The sequence below is a fragment of the Thalia democratica genome, chromosome 5 (assembly GCF_965202585.1).
Source record: "Thalia democratica chromosome 5, ktThaDemo2.hap1.1, whole genome shotgun sequence".
Lineage (NCBI taxonomy): Eukaryota > Metazoa > Chordata > Thaliacea > Salpida > Salpidae > Thalia > Thalia democratica.
Genome location: NC_139169.1, coordinates 52,918,801 through 52,945,729, shown reverse-complemented (window position 1 = coordinate 52,945,729; position 26,929 = coordinate 52,918,801). Strand labels below are relative to the sequence as shown.

General features: G+C 24.3%; 1 protein-coding gene across 4 annotated transcripts in view; it reads right to left on the bottom strand.

The window, feature by feature from the left end:
* Positions 1 to 26,929, bottom strand: part of LOC145835706 (protein Aster-B-like) — a 64,265-nt gene that overhangs the window by 29,048 nt on the left and 8,288 nt on the right. For 2 of the 4 annotated variants that reach the window (XM_082943405.1, XM_082943406.1), the window contains exons 2-4: positions 10,866 to 10,977; positions 2,313 to 2,382; positions 1,479 to 1,594 (exon numbers count right to left, since the gene is read on the bottom strand). In XM_082943405.1, the coding sequence (XP_082799531.1) occupies positions 1,479 to 1,594; positions 2,313 to 2,382; positions 10,866 to 10,977 (298 nt within the window). Of the gene's footprint in view, positions 1 to 1,478; positions 1,595 to 2,312; positions 2,383 to 2,625; positions 2,711 to 10,865; positions 10,978 to 26,929 lie in introns of those variants that run through there. The other 2 variants (XM_082943407.1, XM_082943410.1) reach the window with 2 other exon arrangements.

The following is a 26,929-nucleotide window of genomic DNA, read 5'->3' as shown; positions in this document are numbered from 1 at the left end:
GTAAAATAGTTATGTAATATTAAGTAGTGCTGTTAGGTAATTCTGGTAAAAAAATCAAGAATTTTCCTTAGGATAAAAACGTTGCTTTAGAAAAATACTAATACACAATTTCAATTTTTAAAAAGTTATTAGACAAAATTTATCTTTTTAAAAACGAGAAGACTGAAAACGATTGTAAAGCATTTTAAGATTAATTATTAATGACTGTTTTTTATACACTTCAAAATATATGACAAAATTTTGAATAACTGTAGCTTATGTTTTTGTAAAAAAAAAAGAATACTTTAGACAAGGGTTTCCAAAGTGGAGAATTATTATTTCCTAGTGCAATACGGCAAAAGCAAGGGCGTTTTAAGTTTAAGGGAATTTTATATTTTGTATAGAATTTTAAATTAGAACTTAGTTAATCAACTTTAGTTTCATTAAATGAAGTAAAAAGTACTAAATAATTCTAATCAATAGACAATTAATGAGTAAACATAAAAATAGTTTTTATGTTAAAATATTTTTGTAAAATGTTTTAATTTCTTAATCTCCTTAAAATTTCTTAAGTTATTATATTGATATATTCTTGGATTAAAAAATCTTTTTTACTACTGTAGGTATTTTTTTTTTACTTTTGATACCTATTCTTACTCTTCCTGCCTAATTATATAAGTAGTGTCTATGAAACAGTTTTACCATGAACAGTAAGTAATAAACTGAAAAAAACCAGAGTTGCCAAAGGCTTTTTGATTTTATTTTCCAGGTTTTTCGAATTTCTTGCAGGCTTTTGAAAAAACAACCTGTTTTGTTTATTTCATTAAAAAAAATACTGAAATGCTACTTAACGAGTGTTTTTTAATAAATAAACGGTTTCAAAAAAGGACTGTAGTATATTATAGATTGATCGTATCTAATAAAATTTTATTACTATACATGTAAAAATTGTTAAACTTCCAGATTTTTTCAAAATTACTCAAGTTACAGGTTTTTTTACCTAAATTTTTGGCAACCCTGAGTTAGTTATTTTACTAATATTTGGTAAATAATTTTAAACTATTCTTTGCTAGTTAGCCTTTTTCATAGATTTTAAAACTTTCAAAACATTTGACATTGCTCTACATACTAAAATATATTTATAACAATACCAGTTTTTCTATATGGTAGTTGTAGAACATATTGTAACATTTTAAATATTCAGCTAAAAATATGTTCTGTCAGTGGGGCAACTTTTATTTTTAAAACAAAATGTAGACGATTTTGATGATTAATTTTGGAAACCTTGCTTTTAATATTACCAGTTTAACTTATTTTAAAAAAAGGTTTATTTTATGTTTTAAAAGGTTTCAGATAAAAATTACAGAAACTATAATTAAAAAGCATGCGAAAAACATGTACAATTAAAATACAATTTTTGTAGTGTAGTACAGATAATTAAAAACTAATCCCAGTACAAAATAATCAAATTCATGTGAAAGATTATATTAGATATAAACTTTAGGCATAGGTGAGTTGTTTTGAGAACTTGTGCTAATCAAACTGTCTACTTTGTTGTTTGTATGTTGCAAATTTAATGTTGATGGTGGTTTTTGTCTTACCGGTGATTGATCTTCTAGTATAAAAAAGTTATAACTATTATAAGTTTTAAATTTCTACGTTTTATAAAAATTTGTTAACAAATAATTTATTTAAAGGTATTTTATAAGTGTTTTAGAAAAAAAAAACAACTTAGAATGAAAAAATCAAATAAAGGTATATACAGGGTCACCAAATGTTTTTGACAAATTTTATCCATGTTTTTAAATTAAACGTTCTAGGGTCTATTCTAAATTTAATATTAAGTTTAAGATAAAAACTGTGCTAAATAGTATAACGGAATTTAAAACATAGCTTTAAGCTTCTTTAAATGTGTTTTATCTTAAAAAATTTTTTTGATGATGATGAAAAACTTTTTTTATACTATAGATTTTTTGTGTGAAATTAAAATTTTAATACTTAACATTTAAAAGTTGTTTAAAATACCAGGTTTTTTAGTGATTTTGTTCTAAATTCCAGATTTTTTTCAAAATATCTCAAATTCCAGGTTTTTCCAGGATTCAAGATTTTTTGGCAACCTTGTATATAAGTATAGGTTAGTCTTAAGTAGTGAATATGTTGTCTAATTAAAGCTACAGAAAATTAAGGTGACTATTAGTTAAGCTAGCACTGCAAATTAAAAAATTATCAGTTTTGTATATTTTTTAATCAAAAAAGTCTATAAAGTGTTTTAGTTTCTAATTTTAAGTAAAAAAATGGTTTCATTAGTGTTAACTGTAGAAAATTAAGCATACTTTTATTTATATTGTAGGGTGCATCCACAAGTTTTTCAGAAATGACTTTTTCTATAAGTCCTTCTGATTTCTGTTGAAAAAAAGTTACAGATGATTAATTGTGAATTATTCTTACATTGCAAAAGTTAAGCAGTACAAAATTTCGACATATTTATATTATAGATATCGAAAAGCGTACATTTATAAAGTTTTTAAGTAATAAAAAAAATAAGTTAAAAGTCAGCTGTAAAAAAGGATTATTTTATTAAATACTTAAACTAATGCATTAAAGTTCAAAAAGATTTAAACGTTTAATTTTGCAACTAATACTCACTAAGGATTTCTGTATTTTTTTAACATGGTTTTTAATTGCACTTCTTAGATTAGGCATATTGTGGTATGATTGTATTTGTAATAAGTTAAGCTGCTTATTGTTAAACGCTTGTAGTATTTCAAACTGTAAATGTTACGGTAAAAACAAATTTTTTTTTTAAATACAGCTTTAAAACAATTTTAATTTCTGTACAGTCTAGTTTCATATACTTTAACATATGCAGTTGATGCGAACCAATTAAATCAAATGAAGTAAGTAAAATTCTTAAAAAATGCAAACTGTCTTTGGTAAAATTAAAAATATGTCAACTAAACAAGCATTAATGAATTTCAAATAACTTTTAACTAAAAAAACTATTTACATTATCAGGGTCAAGTTGCTCGAAACACTACTGTTAGTAAATAATATAATTTTAGATTTCTATCAGAAAATATATTATTACATTATACAAGAAACAAGTATTGAGTTATATAAATGATCTCAAAAAATTTTTTGTATATAGATATTACCTACAGATTCTTATCATTTTTATCATAGGTTAGATTTTTCTAGCAAAAAAAAACACTACATACTTTAAGAAGCGTACTTAGCTCAAAAACTTGTTCTTAATCAAACTTAAAGTCTAAAATAGAGCTTAACATTATACTTGTATAACTACTTAACTATAAAAGATTCAGTGTGACTCTTTAGATTTAAAATCTTTAATTACTAAATTATAGATAGCTTTCAAAGCAAAATGTGTACAGTTTAAATACTTATAACAAAATTCGTTATACTTTTAATCAAAAACTATTAATATAACTATTTACCCTGCTATATTTATTATCATTAAAGTAATCCTAAGTAAAGTAAAAAAAAAAAGTAGTTAAATAATTCTAATTATAATAATTTGCCTAATCTAGTAACAACACTTAAACTCAATTAAAACACGTTAAAAATAATTTATGGTAATAGAAAACTATTTAAATTCTTACTTTCTTATCAAGTAGACAAACTTAAGAAAACATTTTTTTAGTTAGTTCTGTTATAACTTGAACTATGTTGTTCATTATCTTTGAAGTTATGTATTGTTTTTTGTATAATGAAATTAAATTCTCAACTTGCATCCAAGAACAATTACAATCAAAAATAAAAGTTTTATTGACTCACGAATTTATAAATTCGGAATGAAATAAATTGTAAACATATTTTGAAACCAAATACTTTAATAATTTTATATATATTTTAACTATTTTCCTAAACTCTTAGTTTATACGGCTTAGTTGTAGAAAAAAGAATTTATTAGTTTTGTTATGTAGTTAAAGAAAAATTCTATCACTTTTAAATTACTTTTATGTAAATTAATTTTCAAAAACAAAAATGCTTTTATGTACTGTACGAGTTTATTAACCATATATAGTTACAAAATTAAACTTATCAGTAAAATTAAGTCACTCTAAACTAAATTTGGAAATTTAAAACAAAACATTTTTGATACCTTTATAAATTTGTAATGAAATGAATACCTAAAATACTAAAACTTAAAAATACAGTTAAGCTTTTGTCTATCATACTCATTCTAAAAACTTTTCATAAAAAATAAAACAATCTTTTATTAATAACAGTCTAAAAAACTATCTAAAATATTAAAGCATAAAAATATTATAATACTACTTTTTTGTACTTAAAACACCCAGAATAAGAGCAGCTTTGAATTCTATACTGCCACCATACTGCAAACATCACGCCATATTAGCGTGCTTAGGTAAAGAGAAAACGTAATTATGCCGCATTGTTTTTGCATTGAATAAAAAGTGTTTATTAAAATAAAACTTTAGTACTTGATGTTAATTTTATTGAAATACAAAAATAACAAAATATTAGGTAGTATTTTATTTAGTTTAGCAAGAATTTATAAATTAATTTATATAAATTTAGTTCTTAAGTTGTAACACAAAAGTATATTTAATATATTAAATTTTATAAACTTTATAACTTTTTAAATAAAGTTCGTGTTTGATATAAATTGCTTAAATTTATATAAAAAATTATATAAAATTTTAAACAATAAGTTAATTAATATTTTAAATAGTAACCTCTTAGTATTTTTAACTTTAAAGAATTACATGTAAAGTACTAGTCTAAAAAATTACTCGTTAACATATTTTATTTATAGCAGGTTTAGTCAAGTACAAAAAAAAATTCTTATTTCATCTGTTTAAAAGAATGTATAATTTTAGCTCTGGCCATAAAAATAAAATAATAATGACATTTCATTTATTACATGATTATTATTATTTTTTTACTTAAAGTTAAATTAATAAATAACTTTTAGTTAATAAAAAAAAATCAGCTCTAATAAAAAGAATGCACGACAACCTGACAAAAAATATCTAAACAGTTGCAAACTTGACCGTTAGCAAAATAAGCTTTTCAAATTTGTCAAGAAACAAAAAGATAAACTATAAGCATACATAAATTAAGTTGTATAACTATGCACATAATCACTATAATGCTAAAAGTAAATTTTTAAGTAGCGTCATTCCATCCTGTTGTAATAAACATACTTAACAAAATACGTTGCTTAAGAAATTCATTTTAGTTTAATTAGTTTCAGCAGTTAAAAACAAAGCTTATTTTCTTTGAAAAGTTCAGTTTAAACATATGATTTTTTCAATTAAAAACAATGTTTCAACATATTTTGTTTTGTTAAAAAATAAAGATAACGAAATTTAAACTAGATAATTAAAAAAGGTTTCTTATAAGAACATAAACTTTTTATTTTATGTTATTTAGTTCATTTAAAACAATAAAATTTTAAAAGTTAAGAAATGTTTCTATGGATAATGAGAAAAATATATTATTTAATTAAAAAAAAAACTTTACTGAGTTAACAATACTATGCTGATTTTATCATTACAAATATATCAACTAAGCATTTTCATACTATTATTTTTTATTAATAAAATATAAAACTTTTATAGTATTCTTTGTCAATTAAATGCTGTAGCTATACTAGGCTTACAAAAAATATTAAGTCTTTGAATGTAATAAATAAGAACTAAGTATTAAAAAATAATTACTCTCATCCTAAGATTGTATTTACTATATTCAAATACGTATACTTCTTCAACAAAAATAACATACTTTATTTTATAACCATATTACTTACTATTGAACGAATCAAAACTAGTTGAAGTAATAAATAATAATATTAATATTTGAAAAACTATAAATAAATTTAAATAGAATATTAAACAAATTTTAGTAGTTAATAGCATTAATATGCAAATACTTTTCTTAGTAGTATAATTACTAGTAGTATTTTATAGAAATTTTTACAAGATTTGTATACATTAAAGATGTATATACGTTTTGTGCAACGAAAATTTGTAGATTTTCCAAAACTATCATTTAGTTTTTTAAACTAAAAAGTAATATAAATTTACGTTTTCAAACTTTTACAAAAAAATAATTTTATTTCAGTAAAAAAATCTAACTTCGGAGTTTTTCCGTTTCAACTTTTGTTTTGCGAACTCAAACATCTTTTCTAAGAACTAAAGAATACTAATAAAACACTAGTTGCCGGTTATTTCATTTTACAAAAGTTGTGATTATGTAAACAATGACAACGCTTGTATCGTATGACAATATTTTAGTCATTGTGCTCTAATAATAATACACACCACTAACTTATTTATTATTATCTTTCGAAAACCTTATAAATATTTCAGCTAAGTTAATGTAGCTGACTTTTAGCCACTTGATGAAACTTTTAATTTAAAGGTTTTTTTAATACAAAGAGCAAGTTTAAGTTAATTCATTAAATATAAGACTACACTTCAGTATAATTTAAAAATATAACATTTTACAGTAGCTTATCAGATCTTATACAATGTAATGACTACTGACGAATACTTAAGGGAGTATCAATGATAAATTAAATATTCTATAGTTTAAAATCTTAAATTGAAGTACTTAATTTTAGTACTTTTTAATGGTGTGCAACTTTTTAAATTCCATTATTTCAAGTTTTTTCAATTATAAGTTATTGTTAATTATAACTTAAACTTTTTTCAATTTTTATTTTATTTTATTTCAGTTTTTATTTTCAATTTTTTTATCATAATTATCTTATTAATTCGACTTCAGGTATTTTTTTTATTTTTTGAGATTAAAGAAATTATAAGTTACCAAGATATGAATACTTTAAGTCCATTAATTTCAAATTTTAAAAAACACTTTTTTCTAATTTTTTTCTACCTTTATAGTCTTTATAAATTAGACATTCAGGTACACTATTTGTTTTTTTAATTTCAAGTAATTTTTCAGGTGTGGTCCTTTAAAGTTATTTGAATCGTTTTATAACCTTTTTTAAAGGTTTTTAAGAAGTTTTTTTCACCAATAATAAGTGTAAATGTTTTTAAATAGTTTTGTTTAAATTTTTATTGGCTACATTAAATTTATAAGATATAAAACAAAAAAAAGTTAGTAAATACGAATTAAGCATTAAAATGAGCTGCAAGACCATCAACAACAATCCAGTAGACATTCTACGACCTTATATTATTATTAGTTGTACTAATGAAATAAAGTTAAACAAAATTTTGACCAATTAGTTTATTAATGTAAATATTTAAACTAGTCTCAAAAAAACACATACTTATATTAAAAGGTAAAACTTAAGATAACTATAATAATATATTTAGATGCTATTTTCTAGTCTTTCTCTGCTGTTTATAGACTTTAATAGTATAATTTAAATAGTTATCGTCAGTTTCAAAGATGATAGCTTGCCTAAGTTTTTTGATTCTTTTTAGGTTTTCAACAAGATGTGCAATTTAAAATTTAAAGTTAGGTAAAAAACGTTTTAGTAACAACTATTTTTCAGAAATGAATTTTACCAAATCAAGTAAACAGAACTTTCTATTAATCATAAAAAATAGTTACAAATCAAAAAAAAAATTAAAATCCTAAAACAACTGTATTTGTACACAAATACCTTGTTTTACTGATGGCGTTTTGCTGCTTTAATGAACAGCTTTACAGAGTCTGTAAAAATTATAGTACAATGCAAAAAAAAAAAACGAAAACATGTAATAATGTTTAAGATATATTTACTAAATACATATATTTGTAAATACAAACAAAATACAAACTTTTTTATATAAGAGTAAAAACTGAATTGTAGTGTTTAAATTTAAGGTTTAATTAAAGAACAACAGTATAAATATATAGTACGAAATTACTGTAACATATAAAAAATTATATTCTATTATTATATGTTAAATCAAAAGTTAAATTTGTTATCATATCTAAAACAAAAACTTTTTTATCTAACTTACGTTATCCTTTCAAAGCCCATTAGAGTGGTTTATTATGAGCAGCATAGCACTGTCGTTTAAATTGAGTATTTGCGTACAAAATTGTTGTTCTAAATTTTAGACAGATTCTGCTTGTTTGGACTTATCGCATTATTACGTTAAATCTTTAACAAAACCCCTTAAATTATTTTTCAAAATCTTCTATTAACAAAATACTTGATATCTAAAAAATAAAGATAAATATTGAATATTATACCAAAACAAATGTTCTAATAGAAATCAAAATAAAATACCTAGTTTTTATTGACAGAGTTTTGGTAAAAAATAAGAATTTCAAAACCACCGTAAGCACTATACCAATTGAAGAGGTGTAAAACAAAATTTGGTAGATAAACTTCAAGTTTTTTTAGTAATATAAGTAACAAAAATATCCTGTTTTTTATTAACTGTAAATAAACTTGTTGTAGTAACTTCAAATTATTTATAAACAAACTTTGTTATTTTTACAACTCAAGTCAATTTATGATCAAAGAAAACATCGGCGAAAGTCTATCAGAGACAAAGCCTGGACTTTCTTATGTCGCGAGACTAGCATAAATGAACATAAATTTTTGATTATACCGCTTTAATCATCTCACCAAAAGCTTTCGGTAAACTGAGACATTGGTCTCATTTTATTGATACTCATCAGTCAGTCGTCTATTTACAATTATTTCAAAATGTTTTACCATGAAGCTAACGTTTGATTTTATAATTATTGAAGTCAGCCTTGTCTAATTGCAATTTTAGTTAATTTACATACAACTTACTTTTTAAACCTGTTTTTAGTCAAACTTAATGTTTTTGACAGTAAAGAATATTAATTAAAAAAAGTTGACTAAAACTTTAGTAAAACTTAGAGATTAGCAAACGAAGAGTTTCAAGTGTAAGACTTAAAAACTCGTATAGTAAGATTATCAGAAAAATACTAGTTTTGTTACAAGTCAACACTTTAATAAAGACGCATTATACATAGAAAAATTTCAAATTGTGTGTAACTAAATAAAAGGCACGGGTATTTAATTTAGCTCAGCCGAAGTGGCTTAAACAATTTAATATTTTAAAATAGCCTTATAACATAGAGTTATAAGTAAGTCACAAAAACTTTGTAAATTGTAAATAATATAATGGAGTTTAAAAAAAAAACTAAGGAAATAAGCCATGAAAAACAAATTCTATACAAGTTTTTATTCAAAAAATAATTCTACTTAATTTTAAAACTAAATTCCATTATTCTTGTGCTAAAAATTATTATTCTAGGTAAGAGCAATCATTCAAACAATCATTTACTATACTTAAATTTAGGAGAAACACAAATTTCTTTTTATTTAAAACTTACTCTCATACTCGAACAATTTAACATATTTTAATAGATTCAGTAGAAAAAAGTTTATTGTGAGTGCTTATATTTCGTTTTAGGGGACTTTAGATTTCTTCATAACATTAGGGATTTAACATTTAAAAATTTGCTTTAAGTAAAAAAAAAAAAACGGGATTTTTCGAGTACGATTTTTTTGTGGAGTACGCTTTTTTGGGTTTTGTTCCAGGTGCGTACTCAAGAGAAAGGTGGCTGTACTTTTGAAGACAATTTTAAAGCTTGCTTTTTTATGACTTTATAACTTAAAAAAAACTGAAAACAACAAAATTTAAAATGTTTAAATATTTTTTAAAAGTCCAAGTCAAAACTAAAACAAACTCGTTTGTTTACAGTTAAAATAAATTCAATAGTTTTATAACTCCAAAGTAAATATTTATTGTTAAGTATATTTCTGTTTGTACAAGTTCTAAAAAAAGAGTACAAACAATAGTGACTTCGCGGATCTTGTAAAAATAACAAAAAATAATAAAGTATTTGTGGATTTATAATTTTCTTAATAAATATTTTTTTAATTTTTTTTTACAAAAAAAAAAGTAATCTACTGTATGAGTACGAACTTTTCGCCAAAATGTTCAATGTTTAATTTGATTCATTTCTAGAATTCAACTTGATTAAGATATTTATTTTAACTGAGGATCACATTAACATTAATTATTAATGAGTGAAACATTGATTCATAAATAAATTTACGAATCAATAAAATTGTAAAATAAACATTAACTATGCCGTATAATAAAAAATAATATAAGTAAACATATATTTTCGAGTATTTTTATATGATTAAAAATACATTATTTCTTATGTAAAATAGTCTAAAATTCTAGGTTGCTTTATGGTTTTTGTTCAAAATACCAAGTTTTTAGCCAGATTATCAAATTCCAGGTTATCTAGGTTTTTCCAGGTTAAATAGCCACCCTGCCTACCATTAAAAGATTTTAAACATTAAAAATAAAAATAAAACATTGTAAAACCCTTTCACTTAAATACTGTTATAAACACTACTTTAATTTTTAAACTTCTTATTAACTTTTAAATAAAACGAACAGCATAAATTCTAAAAAAGATAGAAAATTAGATACGTATTAATCTAAACACACGGTAAAAATTAAAAGAAAACATTAAAAAAAAGTTTTTTATAATTATAATTTTATAGTAAATCAAGTATTAAATTAAAGCTATAACACTTTTTAATTTTTCATTTTGATAATTCTAAAAAGATGTACGTATAATTCTATGTTCTTATTTAGTTCACTGATTTAAAACTAGCTATACAAGAAAAACACTATAAGTGTAAGAAATTTAAAAATGAATTAAAGAACAGATGAGTTTGTGTTTGTAGCGAAAATATCAAATTAAATACTTTTTTTGTTGTGTTATACAGAAAAACTCGTGCAAATAAATAAAAAACCTTGAAGATGTAATCATAGTACATAGATTATTATTTTTTAAAGTAAAATTTACTTTAATTATTTAAATTTTTCCAAATTTTATTGGTATAAAATAGATAGCAAGCGACTGACTTGTTCAACTAAATTGTCTTCTTTTTGATTATTATCTTCTAAAACAGTATTTTTTTCTTGTAAACTCCCTTGTTGGTTAATTATTTTTGATGAAGGTCTTCGCGTAGAAAATCTAGATGTTATATAAGTTAAAAAAATATTTAGGGTTTATCAACAATACTTGTGATTTAGATGTTTAAAAATTTATATATAATCTCAATAAAACAAGTGTTGAATTTAAAGTGAATCTCTAAAATTCCTACAGCAACATATATAGTTTTTAGTTGTTCTTAAAGTTTTGTAACATTTTCCATTTCAAAAATACTTAGATAGAATAAAAAAAGTGTAGGGCATAAATTATAACAAATTACAATTTTAAGTTTATCTTATTGATAAACAAACTTAATTTCTGACTATAACAGAATTTGATAATAATCAATATTTATCAAATATTATTAAGTACTTAATACAAATCAAACAACGTATTCGATTATTACACATATGTTTTATTCAAAACACATAATCTAAACAGAAGTACTTTTTACAACGTTTATCAGTGTTTTATATCGTGGTAAACACAGATGTAATAAAACGATGTCGCATTTGAAAGTAAATAACTAAAACTAAGTTCTAAAATACTTTCTTAAATTCACAAATCTATAACAATTCTCAATTATCATATTTAAATTATTTTGGAAAATTACGTTAAATCTTAGTCTTTAAGAGTCAAGTTTAGAATTAATATGTTTAAGATTAACAAAAAAGATAAACTACTCTTCCACAATGATAGAAACTTAATCTATAAACTTCTGGTAATAAAACATACGTTAGTAGAACAAGTAATAATATCATAAACTGAGTTAATCAACAAAACCAGAGTCTCAAAAAGTAAAAAGGAAGTTGGTAGAAAATTATTATAGCAGCTTAGCAAACGTTGTTATATAAATAGTTTAGCTGCGTTGATAACTACATTGTGACTGTTTTTAATTTACTATCAAAAGAATAAATTAGTTTATATCTAAAAAAGGACCCTTACGAGTGTTAAACAAGTAATAAAACCTTTTTTTGAGGAAAATATAAAATTTTAAACTCAAATAATCTAATTATATATTTATAACTTTCGAGTGTTATTTTTATTACTTTTTTTCACATTTCTAGTTACAGTCACCTCTCTTGAACCTACGAACTCTTGAACCTACGAACTCTTGTTTAGTTACGCATTTTAGAATTTTCTACAAATAATTATAACATATTTTTATATTGTAAATTTTAGTTATAAACTTATTTATTTGTGAAAGATCTTTCTCTAATACCATCCAACACAAGTTTATTCTTAGATTAAGAAGGAATAAAGTAGAAAAAAATTGTATACAGATAGAATGTTTTATTAAAAACCATTCACATATATGTACAACTTGAAAGAAAACTAGATTTGTGAAAAATATGTTGAAAAATCTTAAAACTGTATTTGGTCAAATGCATTATAAGAAAACAGTCAATATAGCAGGTACGTCTGCTACCTCTCGTTTAGTTACGTTCTGTTGTTTAGTTACGCACTTTTACTGTGAACTCAATGTGCGTAGATTAACGAGAGGTGACTGTACTTTAAAATTTATATATTGATTACAAAATTAAATAAACTTACAATAAACATAAAATATTATTTGTAATAGCAATAAGGCAAGTTTTTAAGGTACAATATTTTTTCAAACTCAATCTCTGTTAAATAACTAATACTAGGTTATATACATATTTAAACTTAATTATATTAAGAAAAACAAAGTCAACTTCAATGATGTTTTCGTACTAAATACTAGTTTCATACAAATAAAACGAAGCTACATTTTGTACAGTCAAGTTATTAGTAAGAAAAATGTCTTTTAATATAATTTAAATGTTTACAAACCAACTAAAAATCATATTTATGGTTTAACTCAAACATTATTTTTAAGATTATACTTTATGACTTAACTAATAAAACATAAGAGTTACAATAAAAAAACTTAACAAGTTTTTTTAATGCTACCTTTTATGTGCCTTCAAAAATATCAACTGTAACAAATACATAAGCAACTGATATACTGATGGTGCATAAGTCCATCAATGTTAATTACTAACTAAGTTGTTTATAATTTAACTTATACTACTTGACAAGGAGCAGCAATTTAAAAATCTACAAAAGAAGTTCGAAAAACTAATCAAAAGATAAGAGAGTTCATTTAAAAAATATGTTATAAACGTCTTTATAAAGCTTTTTTAACATTTTAAGACAGGTAAAAATTTTCTTCTGTTTTGGTAATTCTGATAAAGTAAAACTTAAGTTCAATAGTTGTATTGTTTTTAAAGATAATGGAAAGCTTATTTAAAAAGGGATAAAACAATAGTTTTTAAAATTTATTTAATATACTAATCCAAACTGTATATACATAGTATAAAGCTTTTTATCGAGATGCTAATTAAAAAAACCTTGCAATGATGAACTTATTTTTTGAATAGAAACTACTTTTACACTTCAAACATACAACTACTTAAACAAAACCAAAAAAACCTGTTATATATAAGTAAAACTCACTCTTGCTTATAATTAGCTATCGTTATAACAATATAAACTTACAGCAAATAAACTTATCAGAATAGATAATTTTAGATAAAGTAGTCGTATTAATTTTTATTTATTTAATCATAACAACTAATTAAAAATATGAAAATTTAAATTGTCTAACAATACCTTGCTAAAACTTTGTCAACGTTGTTCATTTTGATTAAAAAATGATATATTAGAAGGCTGCTTTGAATTTTTATTCTACCATATGACACCAGACCAAAGTACATGGATTAATTATTAATTTAAAAACAATAATTCACACAGTCTTATGTAACATCTTCTGTTTTAATTAAACACCAAGGCTAAACTAAAAATAAAATAATTGAAAATAATAATATTAAACACTAACGTTTCTAATTAAAATTTTATACAACTCAAAAATTTAGCATATATTTAGTTATTATTATTTAGTAGAAAAAAATTTTTAGAAGAGAGTTTTACTTAATAATAAAACTAATTAACCTTAAAGTGTTACACTATGCACTTATAAATAATACTTAATGTTTTAATAATACCGTATAACAAATTTTATATTTGTTGTGTCAAACAAATTGTAATAAAAAAGCTGTTTCAAGATAATTTAAGGTAGCGTTAAAATAAATCTACTAAAATACAATTGTTTTTTAGTATTAAGTTTTTAAATAATTAAACAAATAAAATAATAAAATATTTTTAATACACAATTATTTACAAACTTCACTTTTAAAAATATACCTTGATTTTTAGAAATTTTTGTACTTTTATAACTTGAAACAATAGTCGTATATTTAATTTTTCAATGTATATAAGTGAATGTTTTTACCCAATACTAAAAATAAACATTCTTAACAACCTTTTTTTAAATGACCTTAACTAAACCAATGCCTAAACATATTTAATGAAATTGTCAAATAAATTTATTAAATAACACTTAACATCTTTAGTTACATTATATACATCGTAAGTGCTTAAAACTTAATTTAATCACTTTTAAACTAAATGAGTTGTTTAAAAAACATCATCTATTTGATTTTTAAATAGCTAACTATCATAATCTTAATGTAAATAACAAAATTTTATCTAAAAAAAGTGATATAACTTCCATAACAAATAATAAAAACAAGTAACAAAAGTAAGAAGTAGACAATCAATCTTTTTATAAATATCACTAGTCTATAAAAATACAGTATCAACATATTGTACACTGCAAATATATAGACAATATTTTTTAATTACTAATTTTAAATCAACAAACTTGTAGAGATAATAATATGTAGTACAATATAATATATTGAGCTACATAACTCTTTACATTATTTTCAAATTTTTTTTTTCTATTTGTAGACTAAACCAATCATAAATCTGTTATAAACAATCAAAATACTAAAATGTTAAAATGGTTATACAATAAAATTAATTATAACTATTATTATTATCATTATCTAACTATTTTTACTACTTAATTTATATAAATATTTTTGTATACTTTTTGTAACTAAATCTATCTTTTTTAATAAGCTAAATCTATTACAATTTCATAAATAGTTATTTAAAACTATCCAGCTTATAATAAATTTAAAAAACAAATCTCAACTACATGAAAAGTCGTTAAGTATTTCAAAATTTAGCATTTAAAAAGTAAAAAAAAATAAGGAAGACATTAGTTTAGTTTTAATTTAGCTTTTTGGTAGCATAAAAAGCTGTTTTACATTAAAAAATCTGATTCTTTATAAAAAAAAAAAAAAGTATAACAATTTTATTTAAGCTTTTAGCTATAGTTAAAAATAATTATAAGATATTCGTGTATTTTTATTCTAAATTAGTTTTTTTTGATTATAGTAAACTAATTTTATTTAGTTTTATCAAAACTTTATTTAAATAATGCTTATATTTCTATTCCAAGAAACCTAAAATATATTATCTAAGGTGGGAACTACGTCACTCTATTTATTTAAAATATATCACTATAATTTGGTAAAATATTTCATCTATGAAACTTAACTAAAAATCACTTGTGGCAATTTTAATAAATTTAAAAAAGAACTTTTTCTCAATACTTAGTTGTTCCAAATCATGTTAGGATTAATTCAATTAGCCTCGTTTTAAGAGTTGTTGATGAAGAGCTTCTTCACATCACAAGATTAGAAGACTGTATTATCTGAGTTTGGTTGTCTAATTTTATCAACTATCTCTAATAAAGCTTTTGCTGTGTATTTTAAATGTTAAATTAGAACTGGATCTAACACATAATTTAATTTTTAAACAATATACAAAAGACACTCAGTGCAACAATCCAGATATATCTAATGCTACTTTCATCAGTTAATACATATCAATAAATAAAAGATAAATCTAACTTATATAGTAAGAGTAGTAATCATCATAAACAAATATTAATTATATGCAAAGTCAATTACACAAAACTAATCAAAATGCTAATCATTAAAGCTGATTAAATACAAACATATAAACATCAATGAGAGCATTAAGTAAATAAAGCAACATTATATTCAAACTCTTTTTGGCTACAAAGGGTAGGTTTTCTATTTAAAATACATATAGCTTCCATTTTGACTATGTTAAACACTTTATAACAACTTTTAATTATCTTTAATCTCTCCAAATTGAAATGTTTAGCTTAACTCTGATCGTTCACTAAATGTTCCGCAATAGCAGATCTTTTTATTGCATTCATAATTTTATTAAAATTCTTTTATTTGTCATTTTCAGTTAAATTCAAAAACTTTTCAATGCAAGCCGATATATAATCTTTGACCATTTTCTTCAGCTGTCTAGTTGTAAGACCGGTATAGCTACTGTTGCAATAGCATTTTAATTGGTATTTAACCACCATTTATTAAATGTTGGTACATGGTCTTTGCCTTCAGATGTCATCATAGGACTTGAGGTAAAAACTACTTCAATCTGAGTTTTGCAGTTGAAAAAGTAGAACTTAGTAGTTGCTTAATAGTCTTCTCTAAACAAACAGATCTTTTACTTATGTAAGGAATTTTCAAGGTGATTACACAATTTCCTGGTCTAACTTCCTTATCTTTTTAAAAACTATTTAGGTGATATTTAATAGCTTTACTTACTAACTTAGGAGGATACCTATTTCTGTTACTAATTTCTAAAGGCCTTAATGTTACTAATTTCTTCTTCAAAGAATTGCGGAAAACAGATTAAATGTGCACAATGAAACAATGTATTTAACTTGTTAGATTGACTTTTCGTTTCAGACCACAATGTGACTGAAATTCAGATAATTACCTGTATAAATTCATTTAGGCTATATTAGGCAATGAAACAATATAAAGTCAATTTCTGGAATTTAGGTTGACTCAGCACTAAATGCGGGACACTTGTGACTTAAATGTTTTACTGATCTCTGCGGCTGGTTTATATATCTCTTCTAAATTTTAACCAACATTGCATCAGTAACTTACGTTCCAGTTGACTGATTTTAAATTATTAAATATTCAACTAAATGGAACAGCAACTGTAACTGGTATTTCATTACACTCTCACCACCATGTACTTTACCCTTAGACAGCGCAAGCTTTGCTGGCTTAGTCATGTTCTATTCTATGGATAGGCAAAGAGCAAAACCCAAACTCTCTGCTGTACAGAAAGTTGGTCATTGGCAAACGCGGTTGAACAACACTTTAAGGACGTTTTGAAAAGCGACCTAGAGCTTAAATTTCAGCACTGACGAGTGAGAGAAGCATTATAACTGCATTTGATAACTGTTTAAATTTAATGGAAAGTTTTAAGTTAAAGTTCCTGTTCATCCAAGCGTTTAAGTGAAAGCTAGCAAGGCTACGTTTTATACTGATGCAAGTTTAGATAAAAAGAAAATAAAGAGCAGTTATGAGTTTACTGATGCAAGTTTGCATTACTATACACAACCCTATATAAAGTCTCAACAGTTGGAGCAGGAGGCATTCCAGTCACAGCCTGCTGCAGTAAACATGTCATTCGAGAATTGACATTCATATTGTTTGATTGTTTTGTGTAAAGTTTTTATATAACAGTGTTCTCTTCTCATAAATATTTTTATAATTTTAGTTTCAAACAGTTAACTCTCATTTCAATTTAAACATTCTCAAAGTATAATTACTGTTAGATTTAATCATTATGTAAAAGTTTTGCCCAAATTTAAAGTATTTTCTTAATTTGATGTTCTTTATATATCTGTTAGTGTTTACAATTGTTCTTCAACACAATATATTCATTCATGTCATGCCTAGTTTTATATACAATAGCCCTAAGTATTATTTAGTAGTAGCATTTAGTATAAGTTAAGTATAGATTTAATTGTGGTTTTTAGTGTGGTTGTACACTTTATTAGAACCCTACTGCATGCTAATGACAGTTTCAAATTGCAATTTTTTATATAAAAAAGACTAAAAGAAAGCAAAAAATAGCTTTAAGTAACTGAAGCAGACAAAGAAATGGTAATCAAATTTTATTTTGATAATTTGTTTTTTTGTTGCATCACTGTGTTTTTATGTTTTGTTGTTGTTTTTTTGTAAATAATTTATCTTTCTCAACTACATTATGCATAACCAATTTCGGCTGAAGCTGGCCTACTATTATTATCATAATTATTATTTAAGCAAAACATTTTAATTTATTATGTGGTATGATGAGCATCAACTTGATATTATTTTTAATATTTCAATGACCTAGATTGTTTATTAAGAATTAAAAGCCGAATTCTTTTAAGGAGTTCAATTATTGTAGTTGTGGGTAGTGGCAACTGTATTTGCTTTAAAAACAAGTTTATCTATTTGGTTTCTTAGCTTTTTGTGACATCAATTATTTAAAGAAGTTTTCAAAACTTAAGTAAGCCAATCTTTGTTTGCCCTCTTTATGTAGCTACTGTAATACTTAGACAATGCACTCAATCTAAGAATCGTTTGTGTCTCAATTTCAGTTTTAAAGCTAGATTTGATACCAATTTTAGATAAAAAGTATTTTGATATACAAATTTGAATGCTCCTGTGAAAGGAGTTATATAAGCCAGACTTTAGACATCTGAAAACGAGAACTATAGAAAATATTCCAAATAAATATTTTTTATTGAGACAAAAAACTTAGAAAAACTTAAATTATTATGAATATGGTGAAAATGTATTCTATTTCAGATTATTCAATAATTAACTCAAAGTGTACAAAAAACTATAAAATGTCAAGATTCTAAGTGTAATATTAATGATTAATCATAATATAAAGGATTTAAATGTTTTGGTTTTAAGAAAACAAATAGAGAGATCTCAACTACTGGAGGAGAAATAATGTATTTATTCTTTCAAGAATTTATTTTACAAACTAAGTTACAGTGAAAGACCTCGTCAGTGCTTGAATAAATCTAAAAAAGATATGTGACAGTCATGGAAAATAGCATTGAACAATTAAATTAAAGTAAAACCAAACTTTTACTCAAAATTTTTACTTAAGAAATAAACAAATCAAATTTTAATATTAAGACTGAGTTTAAGGTAGATTTTAGATTTTAGTTAAGTTTTAAAATCAATATAACAATAACAATAATAATAATAATAGCTTTATGTAGCTTTCTTTTTCTTCTAGTTAACTTACAAAGTAAACATTGATTAAGCAAAAGTGTAATTAATAAAGTGAGCTTAAAATTGAGTTGAATTTAATGTAGATTATTATAATTGTGACGTAACTATTGAAAATTTAAACAATCTTGTGCTTGTAATTGCTATGAAATGTTCATATAGCTGCATGAGCAATATTAAGAGACTAATCCAAAAATATAATCGAAAATACTTAAAAACAAGAAACGATGAACATAAAGAAACACTTTGCAACTGTCAAACAAAAAACAAATGTTTCCTTGAGAATAAATGCTTAGTTGAAAATGTGGTATATAAAGCAACAATCAGATCGGAAAACGGAACAAAAAACTATTTGGGCTCAACAGGTGGAATTTAAAAAAAAAAAGATGGTACAACCATATTAGTGACTTTAAAAACTATAAAGAGAACGGAACAGAAATATCAAAGAATATATGGAAGCTTAAAAATAACAATACTGACTACAAAATAGATTGGGAAATTATCCACCATATTGGCAAAGCCAAATACCCACAAAGCATTTGCAGAACTTGCATATTAGAAAAGGTTACGATCGCTAAAGCAGACAGAAGGGACAATCTAAACCAGGGGTCGGCAAACTGCGGCCCGCAGGCCACATTAAAATTTTCATTCAGCTAGTTTAATATACTAATATTTTCGAAAACTCAAAAATAAAACTTTAGTGTTAAATTTAAAGGATATTATATCGCCTTTTTTATTTTTTGTTCAAAAAATTGTCTTTAAATATGTTTTTAAAGCACATAAAAAAAACGTTTCTTTTTGACCTGCTGACCCCTGATCTAAACAAACGGTACAAGCTCTTTTATTCCTGCCCGCACTTCCAAAAACTCCACTTCGAATCTTTAGTCACCCGTAATACAGGTTTTATGCATGCTTTTTAATTTTTGTGTAGCTATTATTTTCTTTAAGCTAAATTACTTTTTTTTATATAAATCATTCAAGCAAAATTTCAAATTTTCGTAACTATTACAAGCACAAAATTACTTAAATTTTTCAATATTCAAGTCATAACAAAAATTAGCTTGATTTAAATGCATCTTAACTTAAGCTCACTTATAACTATTACATTTTTATTTAAGCAATGTTTATTTGAAAATCAACTAGAAGAAAATAGAAAGCTACACACAGATTTTTTTATTATTTTCTTGTGTTGTTCTTTGATTGTTAAACTTAACTAAAATTTAAACTTTGCCACAAATTCTATTATCTTAGTGTTATAATTTAACTTGTTTTGTTTCTAGGTAAAGTTTGTTTGAACTATAAGGCTTTATATAAAGCATTTGAGCGGGATTTCAAATTTTCATAGCAATTACAAGCATAAAATTATTTAAATTTTCAATAGTTACGTCACAATTAGAATAATCTACATTAAATTCAACTCAATTTTAAGCTCACTTTATTAATTACACTTTTGCCTAAGCAATGTTTACTTTGTAAATTAACTAGAAGAAAAAGAAAGCTACATACAGCTATTATTATTATTATTGTTGAAATTATTTTATTGATTTTAAAACTTAACTAAAATCTAAAATTTACATTAAACTCTGTCTTAATACTAAAACTTGATTTGTTTAGTTTCTTAAGTAAAAATTTGGAGTATAAATTTGGTTTTATTTTAATTTAATTGTTTAAATGCTATTTTCCATGACTGTCACATATCTTTTTTAGATCTATTTAAGCACTGACGAGGTCTTTGACCGAAACTTAGTTTGTAAAATAAATTCTTGAAAGAATAAATTCATATAAAGGATTTAGTAAAATTAAAGAAATTGTTTTACACTTAAACAAGCCTGTGCTGTGAGATGAAAAATTAGTTTGATTAAAAATATTTTTATTTCATTAAAATTTCATTTCTTTATATTACATTGTATAACAATCGTTTGAATATTCTTATCTTTATTAATTTATATTTTTTCACTCATTAATGATTTTTAGTTTAATACATGTATAAAGTTTTATTTGAGACTTTTTATAATTTATTGTATTTAAAATAACTAATCAAAATATTACTGTTTTAATAAAATTTTTAGATTATTTATGTTAATTAGTTACTAAAATTTGCAAAAACTAATGTTTGTATTATTGAAGTTTTAGATCAGGGGTTCCCAACCAGGGGTGCTCGCACCCCTTGGGGATGCGAGATGGCTGCTCATTTTTTATGATAAATAAGGAGATATTCAATCTCTAAAAAAGTTTATAAAGTTAAAAAGTACATTTTGTTGTAAAAAGAAGTTGGCGCTAATTTTCTGAATAAATTAATTTTATTAATACGTCATAGAGCAATACGTCTAAAATTTAGATAGTAGCTCTTTTCAATATTAAAAAATACAAAGTAACATACATTTAAAACATAAGTATAATTTGATAATTAATTAAGTTTATTAACTACATTATAAACAATAACGATTTTTAATAGTAAAAGCTTTAATTTCAGAACATAAATGTGTACGTGACAAAGCGTTATTAAACTTTAAATAATTTATAATCAAAAAAAATACAACAAATTACCTATAAACCACTCTCAAATATTAAGTCATAAATAATAAAAGACACTTCTAATTAAAAAAATACATAAACAAATTCATGGTTCCACTGATCAAGCTGAGAAAAATTTCCTGACTTTTCCTGACTTTTTACCAAAATTTACGACTTTTATTAATCAAACTTTTAAATTAAACTTATTCTAAAATACATAATATAACACTTGAAACTATATAAAGCTTTCAATCTAATTTTAATACAGGTTAGAAACACTAGTTTTTTGCTGAATTCTATCATCAAACTTCCAGTACATCACTTAAACCATCTGTGTATAATTGATGTTTGTTATAAACAGCTCTACTAGCAAAATACTTGTATCATTACCTTATAAACACAACTTGTCTGAAAAAAGACACAAATTTTAATCATTTCCTAGCATAAATGTATCTAGATAAACAAACGACATATAAGGAACTGTTGCAATTAAAACCTTGAATTAATAACGAACTTTCACAACTAAAATCTTAAAACAATAACAAATTTTTACAGTTGAAACCTTAAAACAATAAAGAACATATTTTTTTAGAATTTCCTAGCATAAATGTATCTAAATAAACGAAACGACATATAAGGAACTTTTACAATTAAAACCTTAAATCAATAAGGAACTTTCACAACTCAAACCTTAAAACAATAACAAGCTTTCACAGTTAAAAACATTAAAACAATAAAAAACTTTATCAAATACTGTTTTTTAAATGTATGTACTAAGATTTATTTTCTCCGTTTTTTTATTAGCACTTCAACCTCTTCATCTAATGAAGATATGGTTTCCTTCATCTGATCTGCATTCCGCTTCAGTATACACATTAACTTGTTACATAAAATACTAAACTAACTGTTTAGTTATAAAAGAACTCAATTATTAACTTAAACAAAAAACACTTTGATTCTAAAATTATGCTAGATAAACTTTTGTGTATATATCACAGTTTCACTATGGAAGTGACCTTGCTACAGATCATCAATACTAAAAAGCTTATAAAATCTGCTTGTTGAAGTAGGGTGCATGTTCAATATGTTAATAGAAAATTTTTCGCAGTTTTATAAAGGATATTTTACTAATCTATACCAGATGAAGGCATTGGAAATAAAATTAAATATTTTTGTTAATTTCTAGGAAAATTTTGGAATTTTTTTCTGACTTTAAAGGACTTTTAATTAATTTTTACGATTTGAAGTCTTTGGAAAACGAGGAATTTTGTAAATTTAAACTGACAAAATCTGACTTTTTTTTTAATTTTATAAAATTTCCCGACTCTTCCTGACTTTTTTTCAAAACCCCCCATTTTTTCCTGACTTTTCCGGACTTTTGACTTTTCTAAATTTTTCCTGACTTTTCCTAATTTCCTGACTTTTCCTGACCGAGTGGCAACCCTGATTATACCAGGGGCTAACAAAGTGCAGCCTTTTTTTACAACAATAAAACATACACAAGACTTTTATTTAATGATAAGTAATTACTAGTCCTTGTTTATTTCATTTTTGATTTAAAGTACTATGTATTATTATTACTATAATAATTGCCGCGCGCGGAATAATAATTTACTGAAAACAACTTTCTCTGTGTAATGACAGTGCAAAATTCCTTGCATTGTCATTGTTTTGAGTTAGTTATGCTTGAATGCACGAGCCAATGAGAATCATCTGATGTAATGTTTGAAACTAAATACTGATGCAACGTAGCGTCAATGCGTGATAGTTTTGTGTGCAGCTGGAACTAGCTTAAACTGATTTGTGATTGTGTATTGTAAGTATTGTTTTGTGTTAAAAGTGAATATTTCAACTGGTATTTAATTGTTTAAATATTTAAGCCAGGTTTATAGTTAATAGTTTATTCTTTTACAGTTTCTTCTTTACTAAAAGTTTTATTTAATATTTAGTTTATTGTTTAAAGTCTTTTAAATAGACTTAAATAGATTGTAATTTCTAAAAAGTTTGTCATAGTAATTTATAGTTTTGTATATGCTATTATTTCTTGTTGTGTTTTATATAAAAGATTCATCACTTAAAACTGTCTGTCTGATTTATATAAAGTAGCCTAGAGTAGCTTTAAGTGTTTTATATATATTGGCCACTGATAATTACAAATTAGCACTTATAAATTAGTTATAGTACTATGTCTAACTTAGAGAATATTAATGATAAGTTGCTTGCAGCGGGTCCTGAAAATAAGCCTGTTAGAAGGTCACCCCGCTTGCAGGAAAAGTATGAACAAAAAGGTCAGGTTGACTATCTGCCCACAGTAAGTCACCCTGACCAAACTGAGGCTTTAGATGTTGGGCCACCAATATTGACCATTATTTTTTAAAGGCTGCAGAACCCTGTACTAAACATTGTAGATACACAAAAAGTTTTAATTAAAATCATAATAGATTTGATGCATACTTTATATGTAGAAACTAAAAATTACTGTAACATGATACTGTATTTTAATAACTATAGTTAACAATGCTTATATAAATGTGACAAAACCATAAATTTAACTTTTGTTGGTTTATAAACAAATTAAAATTAGATTTTTTTTATATACAATAAAACTAATTTGTAGTGTAAGATAACAATAAATCTTATACAACTGCTTCAGGTCTAATAATTACAGGGATACCAAAGGTTTTTTGTAAATTTTTTCAATGTTTTCTGACTTTTTTCAGGTTTTTTAAAGACACCAAATATTAAAAACTGCATTTTAAGAAACGATGAGAAGTTTAATGCAAGGCTATAAGTTATGAGTATTATGATATAGTAATCAAATTGAAAACAGAATTTATTTAGCTAATCTAACATTCTTCAAGGGCATAGGTAGGTCCACCTTGATTTTGACAAGTTGATCTTATTTTATAGAGTTTTATCTAAGCTATCAGATATTTTTAACCGCTTGTAAAATTCAAAGTAATTTTTGAGATATGAGCAATCAAAGTCAGTTACCTCAATAGGTTCCTAATGGAAGGCGAAAACTAAAAAGACAAAAAAAGACCATTTCACTAAAAATCTATCTCCTTCATTTTTTAAGCAATCTTCTTAAAACTTTCACACAAAGTCTATTATTAAATTCTAAAATGGTTAAATGCAAAATTTTTTTTTAATTTGAAAAACAAAACTTTTATTGGAAAAAAATCACCTATTTTTTTTTTTTAATCGCAACATTCAAAGTATTTTAAACTAGAAAAGAAATGTTTGCTAAAAGTTAGAGGTCTCTAGCTCAAAAAATAAAGGAGAAGATAGATTTGTTTGTATTGGAAACTTTTTAATAAAATTTAAAATACCTCAAAAGTTAAACAAGATTTTTTATTCTATAAAAACTGGCTTGTAGTTTGAACTTTAAGCTTTCATATAAGATACAATGTTGTTTTTAGTTTAAAAAAAAAAGTCAGACCCCCTTATGTCCTTAAGTTAATAAATAAATTAAATAATAGTACAAAATAAAATGTATCTTATCAAAACTTTTAAAACTTTTTTTTAAACTAAATAAATTTGCACGTATTGTAAAGCCATCTTATTAAATTTTAATGTGAAAACAATGCACAAAAAAATATTTAGTGTTTTAGTTAAGATTTGTTTCGTTTAAAAAGTATTTAATTCTATAATGTACTTAATTGTAATTTGTTGATTAAATGTGAATAAATTAGTTTTCAAAAAGTCATAAACATTCTTGTAGTTAAATTTTACAACTTAATTATTTAAAATAAATTAAAGCAATAGTATATATCTTAATTTCATTTGAACTTTTTTTCAATCTAATGTTTAATTGCATTAGCAACATGCTTTTGAAATAGTTGAGCAAGCAAATACCTTGGAAGTTAAGGAACCAAATTCGTTCTACATTTTTTTTTTCAAATAAAAATCATAACTATCATATTTAAATACTTATACTAAATATAGTTATCACTAAATATACTCTACTGAGATAGCATAAAATTTCAATAGTTTAATTATCCTGAAATTAACTTCATTCAGACATTTTAGATATATATATATATATATACATTTATCACAGATGTTCTTGTGCTAAAACTTTATTTCGACTAACGGCGTTTCACTGCTCTCAAATAAATTTAAGAACAGATCTACGGAGTCTATAAAATGTTAACACACATTAGAAAAAAAGCAGAAAAAAGCATGTATAATTATTTATAGTGTTTATCTAGGTAGTAACTATAAATGGACTTTATGGTTTAAAAACAAAGTTTGGGATAAAAGCGTAAAATTATAAAATTGTCTACAAAAAAAACAAATTTAATAAAATTTTTTATTAAATTTGTTTTTTTTTTTTTTTTTTTTTTTTTTTTGTAGACAATTTTATAATTTTACGCTTTTATCCCAAACTTTGTTTTTAAACCATAAAGTCCATTTATAGTTACTACCTAGATAAACACTATAAATAATTATACATGCTTTTTTCTGCTTTTTTTCTAATGTGTGTTAACATTTTATAGACTCCGTAGATCTGTTCTTAAATTTATTTGAGAGCAGTGAAACGCCGTTAGTCGAAATAAAGTTTTAGCACAAGAACATCTGTGATATACATTCCGATAAGCTTAGCTTATCAGGATCTCCAGGATTTAACGCCTTATAACGTTACATCTTATATATACATTTATTTATTTATTAGAATATATCATAAACAAATAGATTTAGACGACCGTTTTGTATATGAGATATAATCAGGAAGACGCAGGATAGGTGCAAGGAACCGATAAAAGTGCTTCCAGGCAACGTAACTTTTGCTGGTGACCACTGGAACCGAACTGACGATCACGACAGAGCTGACCAGCATGTAGGACCTCATGAAAAAAATATTGGTCGTGTAAAATGTAGTAGAGGCCCACAATGTAGCACCCGAGTATTGCGCTTACTATTCCCAGCAAGTCCATGGATAGGAAAGTTGCGACGACTCCCAGATGTAGATGACAATTGAAGGTTTGGTAGAAGACGGAGAAGTCCAAAAAGACTATTTTGTCCGCTAGACCACCTCCGGCAGCGTTGACTGCAACGGCTTGATCGTAAACTAAAAACGCCGCAAAGCACAAAAAGCCTAGTAAATTAGACCAGACGTTGTAGAACTCGTTTGATTGGAACAAGGCATTCTTTTGCTGTGAGCAGAGCCCTGTACCAGCTAAGTATGTACGGATAGCTTGGTTGAAACTTGGGGATTTCGCTTATTTTGTAAAGCTTGATAGGTCTCTTGAGAATTTCCAAGGTCTTTTCCTTATAATAGTTGAGTTTTATTTCAAAGACAACTTGTGCAAGGCTGTTTGTTGTTGCGACGTATGAAGTTTTTAAATTTCATCTTATATTGTCATTAAAAATAATATAAATGATTATTCAAATAG